General features: G+C 56.7%; 1 protein-coding gene across 1 annotated transcript in view; it reads right to left on the reverse strand.

Annotated features, from left to right (window-relative positions):
• Positions 1-5,504, reverse strand: part of LHX3 (LIM homeobox 3) — a 6,413-nt gene extending 909 nt beyond the window's left edge. The window contains exons 1-5 of the mRNA XM_027650266.1: positions 5,396-5,504; positions 2,665-2,836; positions 2,250-2,452; positions 1,901-2,052; positions 1,643-1,814 (exon numbers count right to left, since the gene is read on the reverse strand). Of these exons, the coding sequence (XP_027506067.1) occupies positions 1,643-1,814; positions 1,901-2,052; positions 2,250-2,452; positions 2,665-2,836; positions 5,396-5,465 (769 nt within the window). The 5' untranslated portion in view covers positions 5,466-5,504. The remainder of the gene's footprint in view (positions 1-1,642; positions 1,815-1,900; positions 2,053-2,249; positions 2,453-2,664; positions 2,837-5,395) is intronic.
• Between the last annotated feature and the right edge of the window lie 5,052 nt (positions 5,505-10,556).

Here is a 10,556-nt window from a genome sequence, read left to right on the forward strand (position 1 = left end):
TGCAATGGACTGGTTTTACTGGGAGAGGAATAGTCATGGCTGCAATGGACTGGTTTTACTGGTCATGGCTGGAAGGGACTGGTTTTACTGGGAGAGCAATGGTCAGGGATGGCAGTGGCTGCACAGGAACCCCTGCAAGCTCTGGGTATAAACAGAGGAGATGGATGGGAGCTGAGCAGCCACGCTCTTCCCACTTGTAATTCCTTATTATTCCCACCCTTGCTGATGGATCTTCATAGAAGGCCACGGGATTATTATTTTTTTCTGAGTACAAACACCTAATATAATTTGGATTTTAAAAGTATGCATGAAAAGTACATATTAAAATATAAGACTGTGATTTAAAAATAATCCTTTAAAGGGAAAGTGAGTTCAATGCATTTCCACCTTTTGTTTCTATTTGGCTTTGAGGTTTATCTTTAATTTTGATATAATATTTAGGAGCCACCTGAACACTCACCAATGCAAGGAAAAACTCTCCATTTCTCAGGGGGGAAAAAAAGATATTAAATAGAGATATTTGTCTACTCAGGAATAAGCTAATGAAAACACAGTTCCAAAATGTATTTGTTCAGCTTAAAAACATTCCTGAGAAACGAACAACATTTTTTGAATACCCAGCAAAAATTATTTGTATTTGTTAGGGGTTTATGGACAGTGAGAGCTGCTCTGTTGCCTGGGATACAAACCCGTTTGTGGCATGGGGCTCTCAATAATTGTTCACATTTTTTAGTTATTATTTATAGAATATTCATATTTAATGAGCTGATGCACAGCGTGTGTGTATAAACAGACTCTAAAATCGAATAGTTTTCAGAAACAGAGAGGAGCTGAGATGCAAAGCTGTGTGTGCATAAACATGCACATTATAGACGTGTCTGTGTAAATATGTACAAAGGTTTGGTTTTCAGTTTCTCTCGTTATCCCTAAAAACCACACACACACGTTTGGGATGGAGCTCTGCCTGGAGCTGGAACGGCAGCACCTCAGGCACCGACCTCCCCACCCAACCCCATCCTGCTCCTGCGGCTCTGGAGACTGTGGGATGAGGCTGTGCGGGACAAGAGCTGCTGGGGGAATGTCTCTGAATTTGTCAACAGAAATCTCGGCTCCGAAAAACGGGACTCTCTGATGCAGAAACCTCCTAACACGCAGAAGTCTCCCGTTTGCAGCACAGCTGCCACAGCTCCCGCAGGACTGAGTCCTAACGAGTAACTACACAAATAAAACCACCCCCAAAAAATATATATATAAAAAAAAAATTAAAAAATTGCACACTTTTCCCCGTAAAAACATTCAGGGGTTCTGGACTCTCTGGTTTTTGTATTTCCCAGAGTCCCTTGAAAAGGCCGTGTACGAGCTGCGGCTCTGACATCGCAGCGCCTGCCCGGGGAGCTCTCCCTGCTGTCCCCGCAGCTTTTCGGGGACATCCCCCTGACACAAACATCCCCCCCGGGGGGACAGCGGAGTGTCCCTCCCGCTCCTCAGCCCCCGCGGCCCCCGTTCCCCGGCCAGGACCGCGCCGGGGTGAATCCCACAGCTCTGCCCTTCTCCCCCCCTGGGCGCTTGGCTTCACTCGTTGTATTATGCCCGAAAATTCTGACCGTGGCACCGAGGAGGTGAAAACAGCTCTGTGACCGACCTGTGAAGGAGACCTCGGCGTCGCTGTCGGGCCCCTCCTCCTGGATGCTGTCCTTGTCGGACTTGGATGTCCCCCGGGATCTCTTCATGTTCCTGAAGTACTGACCCCACCGCTGCCTCCCCGCGTCCTTCTTCAGCCTTTTCTCCTTGGCCCTGCGGTTCTGGAACCAGACCTGCGGGCGGGACACTCCGGGGAGCTCGGTGGTTGCGGGGCCGGTCCCCCCCTGCGCCCCCCGGCCCGCGCAGACCCCGCTCTCACCTGCACCACCCTCATGTCCAGCCCCGTCTCCGACGAAAGCTGCTCCCGGACGTGCCGCGCCGGCTTGGGCGAGTTGTTGTAGGCGTTTTTGAGGGTCTCCAGCTGCTTGGCCGTGATGGTGGTGCGGGGCCGCTTGGCCGTGGATTCAGCCTCTGCCGACACGGTGCGAGTGGGAGGTGAAGTCACCACGGGACGCGGGATCCGCGACCTCCCCTCAGCCACCCGCCGACGGCAGATGCTCCCACCCCTCCCGCCCGCTGCATGAGCCTGTCCCGGAGGGCAGGAGCGCCCCGGGCCGCCTCCCTCCTGCCCTCGGGGGTGGCAGGGACGGGGCAAGGGGAAGGGGTACCTCTCTGCTTGGCCGTCTCGTAGTCCGCCTTGCAGACCAGCCTGCTGTCCTCCATGAGGTAGAACTCGTCGCCGGTGGCCAGCTGCCGCTTGCAGACGATGCAGGCGAAGCAGTGCAGGTGGTAAACGAAGTCCTGGGCCCGGCGAACCACCTGGGTCGGGGGGATGCCCTGCTGGCAGGCGGCACACTTCGTCCCGAAGCGCCTGAGCGAGGGGGGGACAAGCGGCGGCCGCTGAGCCGGGTGGTGCCCGGGGAGGGTTCCCGGCCCTGCCCGGCGCTGTCCGCGGTGCTGGACCCGCCGCTGTCCCGGTGCTGAATCCCCCCTCACCCTGAGTCGCTGCCCGCGCTGGGATCCCCACCCGGGCCGGCCGCCCCCCCGTCCCATCCTGTCCCGTCCCAGGCGGTCCCCACGCACTTGAAGAAGTCCTCCTTGCAGTACACGCCGTCCCCGCGGCTGAAGCACTTCTCGGCCAGCTGCGTCTGGCAGTCGGAGCATTTCAGGCACTTGCTGTGCCAGTGCCGGTCCAGGACTTTGAGGATGAACCTGTCCACGATGTGCTGGTTGCAGCCGGCGCACAGCGGGATCTCTGCGGGGAGGCAGCTCCGGTCAGCCCCCGGCAGCCCCGCTGTCCCCCGAGACCGGACCGGCCCCTCCCGCCACCCCCGGGGCCGCTGCCGCCCGGAGTGACCCGGGGAACAGCCCGGGAAACCACAGTATTCGTTCAAATTCGTTTTTTGCAGCGCCGTGTGAGCGTTTGCCCGCGCCGAGGGGATTGGAGAACCCCCGGGCTGTGCACACCCGGGAGCACCCGGGAAAACATGAAGGGACGTGATAGAAACGGAATTAACCCCCCGACCGATCCGCCGGCGAAGCTGCAGTTATTCCAGGCTCTTTTTCCTTTTCCTGCACTTCCAAAATTCACCTTCAAATAACGGCGGGGCAGCCCGGGTGGAGTAAGGGAAGAAGCTACCAAAAATTGCGAGAATTGCACTGAAAATAAAAACACGGCAGACTTGTCCCTTCACCCTGCAGATCCCGACAGGGATGACATAGAAAGAGATAAAGATACAGATAAGGAGAGATAGAGATATAAAAATGAACAAATACAGTAGATAGAGAACGAAATTTACAGATACATAGATATAAATATATAGATTTCGTTTTAGAGGTATAGATAGAGATATGTAGGTAAAAATACGAATATGGGATACATAAATACAGATATATCGATATAGATAGAGATGGAGAGATATAGACACGGCAGTAGAGACACAGACAGATGAGGACATGAGAGTATCTATATGTAAAGGTAACTGTGTGTGGAGGCACAGAACTGCCTCGGGGTGCGTAGGGGTGGAGGTGGAGGTGATCTCGTTCTCCTCAACAATTCACCGCGTCCAAACGAACAACCCCAACAGCGGCAGCGGCTCCGACCAGGACTGAGCTCCGGCAGCGGCAACACGGCACAGCCCCGCGGGGTCCCGGCTCGACCCGCGGCTCTTACGCTGCATCGCGATCCGCGGGCCAGCTCCGCTCGCTCAGCGGGGCCGCGGGCTCTGGAGCATCTTCCGCCGCCCCGTCGCTGCCGAGGCCGGGCCGGGCGCGGACCCGTCGCGCTCCCCCCGCCGATCTCCCCCCCCCCCCCCAAATCACGGCGGCAGTTGTGTCCCCCCTCCCCGGCCGCTGCCACCCCCGCGCCGCCGGGGATTTAATTCGCTAAAGCGGGTTATTTTTAGCCGCCGGCCCTGCCCGCCGGTGCCGCTCTGAAGCGCCGGGCAGGGCATCGCTCGGCGCTGTATTTAATCCCCCCCGCCCCCGGCGGCACATCCCCACATCCCCTCCCGCCGCCCCTTCCCGACCGGGTGCGGCGGGAGGGACTCGGCTCCGGGAAACGACCCCGACGGGGCCGGCGGCGGGCGGGGGTCGCGCCGGGGGGAGGCAGCGCCGGGCGCTGCCCCGGGTTCGTTGTGAGCCGCAAACCCCGGATTTGCCCCCGGCTCGAGCAAAGCACCGCGCGGCTCGGCCCCCCCGGCGGGGCGAACCCCCCCGGGCCCGGTCCTGCCGCCGCCCTGCCCCGGCCATCCCCACGGTGAGCCCCGCTGAGCCCCTTCGCTCCCCTCCCGCTGCCTCCCCGACGGAGCCGGAGACCACGGGGCCCAAAACGAGCATCGCGTCCTGCGGGAAAATAGTTCTTTTCGCGTCCTTCGTTCTACCGACCGGAGGTACCAATTTCGGCGGTGTCGCCTCCGGCCCCGCAGGGCCAAAGCAGCTCCCGGTTGCCGGGTCAAACGCACAACTCCCGCACCGCGGGGAGCCGACGGGGAGAGCCACGGAAAGAGGAGCCGGGGCAGGACCGGGGACAGCAGCCCCACCACAGGGGCTGCCGGGGCGCGGGGTCGGTCCCCTGGCCGGTGACACCTCGGTCCCCGCACACCGGCGGGGTCCCCGCGCCGGCTCCTCGTTGTTTGGTTTTTAAGCCCCGCCGGCCGCGGTCGCTGTTGGAGAGAACCGGGACGGCCCCGCACCGGGACCGGCCCCGCTGCCCTGGCCCCGGCTGTGCCCCCGCCGGGGAGATGCGGAGCCCCGAGCACGGCGAGGGAGCGCGGTGCGGTTCCCCCCGCCCCGCCAGGGCTGTCCCCGTTCGTTAAACGGGAGGAAAGAACATTTAAGAGAAAAATTAACGGGAGTTTTTTCCAAAGTGCGGAAAAAGCCGGGTGGGAGCCGGGCGGGGGGCGCGGGGGGTCTCCGCCGTCGGGGGGAACCTTCGGGCATCAAAAACTTCCCGTTTCGTCCCTGCCCTTGTTGAGGAGCGGCGGGACCCCGGGGCAGCTCCGGGACCACGGGGCAGCCCCGTCGTTACCCCGAGGGTGGCGGGGAGACCAAACGGGCGTCTGAAGAGTGAGGGGGGCAGCGAGGGGGTCTCATCTCCTATATCGAGGATGAGCAGGAGAGAGCGAGCGGGAGCGTGGGGCGGGTGGAATGGACCAGGATGGACCCCCCGGTGCCGTCGGGTCGCCCGCCTTCCCCCGCAGCCAACCCCGACCGCGGCCCCGACGGTGCCCCGGGGAGCGCGGAACCGGCACAGACGGGACTCCCGGCGGTGCCTCCGCGGGGGGACGCGGAAGTTTGCGCGCCCCCGCCTCACCTGGGCTCCGCGGGAAGGGGCAGAGCTCCGCTGCCTTCTCCGAGCCGGCGCGGACCCGCTCCAGCAGCATCGCGGCCTCCGTGGGCGCCGTCCGAGGAGCGCGGCGGCGGCGCGGGAGTGGCGGAGCGGCGCGGAGGGGCGCGCAGGGAGCGGTGCGGGGCTGGGCGGGGCGGGGGGGCGCGGGGGGCGGGCCGGGGGCGGCTCCGGGCCGCAGCTGGGCCACAGTTCAGCGCCGGGCTCTTTAGCATCACAAAAGCGGCGGGGGGGAGCTCTGCCCACCTCCCCTCCCCGGCCCACGCGTGGCCTGGGTCACTGTTCCCGACGCGTGGGCTCGGGCTGCAGGAGCCGCCCGCGGGGGCAAAGCGGCCCCCGGGACCCCCCTGAGCCCCCCGGAGCCCGCACGGAGCGGGGCGGGGGAGCCGCCGTCGGGGGGAGCCTCCCCCCGGGCCCCGCCGCGCCCCGGTCGCCCCCGCGCCCGGATTTCGTTTGTCCCCGCGGGGCGGTTTGCGGGTCACCCCCGACGCCTCCCGTGGGGAGCGGGGGGGGGCTCTTCCCCCTCGGCTAATTAATTAATGAGCGCGGAAAGGTAGCGGGTGTCTGACCCCCAGGCTGCAGGAGGTTAATTGCGCTAACTGAGGACGGGGCGGACACGGACGTGCGTGTGTGTGCGGGTAGCGGGGCTGCGGGTGTAGCCGTGCGTGTGCCCTTGTTTGTGTGTTGCGTGGCAGCCCGTGGGTCACTTCGGGTGTGCCTGTAGGGCTGTGCGGGTCTGTGTGCGCACACGGCTGTCCCTGCGTGTTTTGGGTGTCCGTGTGTGCGGGGTGTCGGTGCGTTCTCGGGGCTCGCTGGTCCGTGTTTTTGTCCGTGCGCCACCGACGGCCCCGTGCGTGTGTGCCCCGCTTGCCCCAGGCAGCCGGAGCTGATAATTGTGGTTGTTACTGTGAGCCCGTTAATCCCCCGAATCCCTTTACCTCCTGCTCGCAGGGGATTACAAATTAATAAAAGCAGCTTAGGGGCGGGAGCTCCGCACACACATATGCTCCTGTCGACGGCAGCACCGGGACTTTCGCCCGCTCGTGGGGGCACCCGGGGAGCCCCACACCGAGCCCCCGACCCTGGGACACGCAGCCCGGGGTGACAGACCACCTTCCTGCCCGCTCCCCTCCTGCGCGGCCGAGGGTCGGGACTGTCCCCTGTGATGGTTCATCTGCCCGGGGACAGGTCCCCGTCTGGGGACAGCTCGGCCCTGTGCTGTTGGAAAAAAATCAGGGAGACATTTAGGGGGCCGGGATCTGGGATCCCCAAATAAAGTACCCAGAAATTCCACGTTGGCGTGAAGCTGGGGAGCAGGTACAGCACTGCTGGAGCGTGACTGTGACCGTGCTGCAGTGACACAGGTACCACCAGCACCAAGGCCAGGAACAGCTTCTGGGGGGGCAGGTGATGACCCGCACGGTCTCTTTGAAGCTCAGTTTTAAAGTGGGTTTTGCCTGAGCCCCTGAGGAAGCGCTTTAAGGACACGCGGGTGTGGCGGTGCCTGTTCCCCTGCACACGGGGCGGGGACGGGGCAGCTGCGGCCGGGCAGGAGGGAGAGAGGGGCTGCGTCCCGCTCACACCATCAGCGGCACACGCCAGCCCCGTGTCTCTCACACTGTGACACCATCACCCCGCAAAAGCCCCTCAGGTGATCTCACACTCCTTTGTCCTCCTGCTCAGCTTGTAGCAGCCACCAGACCCTGCCCGGGGGTTTCCTCACGGTGGTTCTGCCAACATTAATAACAATCAAACCCAAACATGTATCTGCTCCTGGTTTTCTCTCTTCTCTGGTTCAGAAGATTCCTTAGCAACCCCTCAGAAGTCTGGGCTTAAAAATACTCCCCCTTCCCTTCTCTTGGCTCTTCTGTGGCCAGACCCAGAGGCTGCACTGTCCTTCCCTCCGATGAAATTGTGCCAGTTTTTGTAGGACTTGTCCCCAAAACAGCATCAGACCGTGAATTGAGTGGTCCCAGGACACCCTTTGGCACCTCTTCACCAGGAGGCAGCAGATGCCCCGAGTTTGGGTGGTGAGGACAGGTCTGGTCCTGCCCCAGCAGGGACAATGCCCAAGTCTGTCCTCAAGGATTATGGCGATGACCCCAGTCCTCAGGGACCCCAGGGGAATATTGCTGGTTCCCAGGCAAGGTCAGGGGCCAGCCAGGAAACGAGTTTCAGTGCCAAGCATTCCCTGACATTTCAGAAATTTATGGGACAACAGTGAAAGAAATGGAGTAAAGGTTCACCTGTCCTCAGAATTAAACACCTCCACAAAATGATGGATGTGGTTTGACATGGACATGGGCAAGCCTGGGAATACAGTTTAGCTAAAAACAATTTAAAAATTAAAACCAGTTGGAAAACGCAGGTAAAGAGCCCAAACACACCACTTTGCCCAAATGTTTGCAATTTATTTTAAACAAGCACATTAGTTTACAATTTAGTACAAAACAGTCACTTTTCCTTCCAAGAGAGGAATGAGACAGTAAAAAACCAACCAAACCAAACCAGAACAGACTCGAAAATGTCAAGTTACTGAATTCAAATAAATAGAACATTTAAATTACTGCAATGGTATCGTCACTATTTCCAACACCTCGTGTGCAAAGCACAGACTGAGACAACACACCCAGGACCTTTGTTCCCATCCAGTTCTGAGCAGGAACAGCAGGATGGACACACTGCTGGAAATAAAAAATTAGCAGTTCTCAGGAATAACTTTATTAGGTTTCTTTAGCACTTGCAGCTTTTCTCTCTCTCCTGGCACATTCTACCCCTTTTATTTTCTGTGTGGGTTTAATATTCCCTCTTTAAAAACATCCAGAGAGCAAAGAAATCTCCATGAATTACAAAGGGCCAAGAAATCCCTCCTGGAAATGCCTAGCCCCAGCACAGGGAAGGGGCATTGCAGGAACCTCTGTGGCACAACACAGCACACAAATAAACCCTCCAGGACTGAGGAGACGGGGCTGGAGGCAATTTTTAAAACAGAACCACTTTCCTGGCAGCATCACCCATCCCCCAGCACAGACTGTGCCGTTACAGGGACATAAAATGATGCCATTTGTCATTATAAAGATGGAAAATAAGAACAAGCAAACCAAGATTTACACAACTGAATTCAAAGCGAGGAAAACCTTCCCAGCTGAGGTTGTTGGAGTGAAAGCCTTGGCTGGTCCACTGGCAAGAGCTGGAGCACCAACACGGACAAGAAACATCCTAATTTCATACTTTTACACTCTCAAGAGGCCAAAAAAGCCACTGGAAGTTTGAGCATTGGTTCCTTTTGTTGTGTTTGCAGCAGGGTCACAGCAATGTGGAAGTTAAAGGTGTGTAGCAAACCCACCAACTTATTCCAAACCCACATTTGCTGTTTTTTAAAGGCAAAATCATCCCCACAAACCTCCAAAGCCTTTTGTTCCCACAAGCAGAATGAGCCAAAGCTAAGGAAGTCAGGTCTCTGTATGTGGTAGAATTCTAATCAACAGCAGCAATGACTGAATTTCAGCTTTGGAATGTGCAGCAATTCCGACAGCAGGAATCCAACAGTCCCACAGAAGAAGGCCCAGTTTTCCAGATCCAACACTGCTGTGCTGGGTTAGGGGTTTCTGGGTGCTTGGTTTTATTTTTAAAAGCTAAATGTCCTTGCTTGTGGGATGGGAACACCTGCCCAGATTAGGTCACTTAGAATTTGCCTGATTTTCAAAACTAAATGTGGAATCTCCAGGGTTTCCTCTTAACCAGCCTCTTCCTGGGATCTCTCATTGGATTCCAGCCCAAACCAACCTGCACTGATGAGCCTGTCCCACCTTCCACCATCATTCCAGTTGCTTACAAGGTGTTTCAATATCCAAGATCAAGTGCTGGAATTATAGGGAATCAAAAGCAACAAGGGACAGAGAATCCTTGAAGCTCAGTTCTGTTACTCCAAGTGGAAGTTGCACAAACACGTCAAAAATATTCAGTTTTGTGAACAAACAAGATTTGATTATGAAGAAAAATAACCCTGTGGAGTTTTTGTGCTTTTTAGATCATTCCTGTTGCCAGGTTTTAAACTTTCTAGGCTGGGGCTTATGAGGGAAACCAGAGGAGGACACACTGATGGCATAAACACAGGGACTTGGCCAGAGACTCCTTATTCCTTCTCGTGTAACAGAGGAGCCAGCAAACATTCAATTAAATTAAAAGTTGCAAATGTAGAATTGAAAGGAAAAGCCTTTTTATATAACATAATTAATCTGGAGAACTCACTGCCACGAGAAAACATTGAGGCCAAAACCTATTAGGATTAACTAAAGATTAGGTAATGGATAACTAGAACATGCTCAATTACATTGGATGGGATTAGAAACTTCACTATCCAGGACCTGAATTATCCCCCCAGCCAGGATCACAGGAACTCCTATTCCCAATGGTAATTTTAGAGCTGTTTTCAGGGTTTCTTCTAATTGTTGCCCACCAGGCCCCCAGACTGACCAGTAAAGGAAAATGCCACATTCCCAACTGCTTCCATGTCCCAGAATGGAGCAGCTCTGCCCTGAACCATCAGAGAGCCCCTCCTGACTCCATCAGGAGCATTCCAGCAGCAGGGAGGGAGGGAAGGGCTGTTCTGTGCCCTGCACAGACAATTCACTCCTGGCAGGTGACACTCTGTGAGCTCAGAGCTGCAAATCCCAAGGGAAGCATTAATTGCTATCTTATAATTTAGTTATCCAACAGAATAAACTCAGTATTCCTAGATTTTTCAATCTGTTCTGCCATGTTAATACAAATCTCACTGTTCTTCACTGAAAACCCTGTTTTCCTTTACTAGAGTTCATCAGGATTAAGATAATTACTCAGCTATTTTCCTGGCTCATAAATGAGGTGAGTTATCCAATGCTCCATTAGCACATCCAATAGTGGAGCAAGTAAAGCACCAGTGCCAGGTCTGTCCTTGCTCACACCTAATCTCCAATAAAATGATGACCATTAGCAATCAGAATCAGGCTGCTAATTGAGACACAAACTGCCCCAAAATTCCCATCCAGGCAGTCACACACACATCCTTGGCTGGAATACACAAGAATGATGTGGACACAGAATGCCTTCTCCTTTAAATATGCCACGTAAATAATATTTCAGAAAG

The sequence above is a fragment of the Corapipo altera genome, unplaced genomic scaffold (assembly GCF_003945725.1).
Source record: "Corapipo altera isolate COAL_440 unplaced genomic scaffold, ASM394572v1 268, whole genome shotgun sequence".
Taxonomy (NCBI): Eukaryota; Metazoa; Chordata; class Aves; order Passeriformes; family Pipridae; genus Corapipo; species Corapipo altera.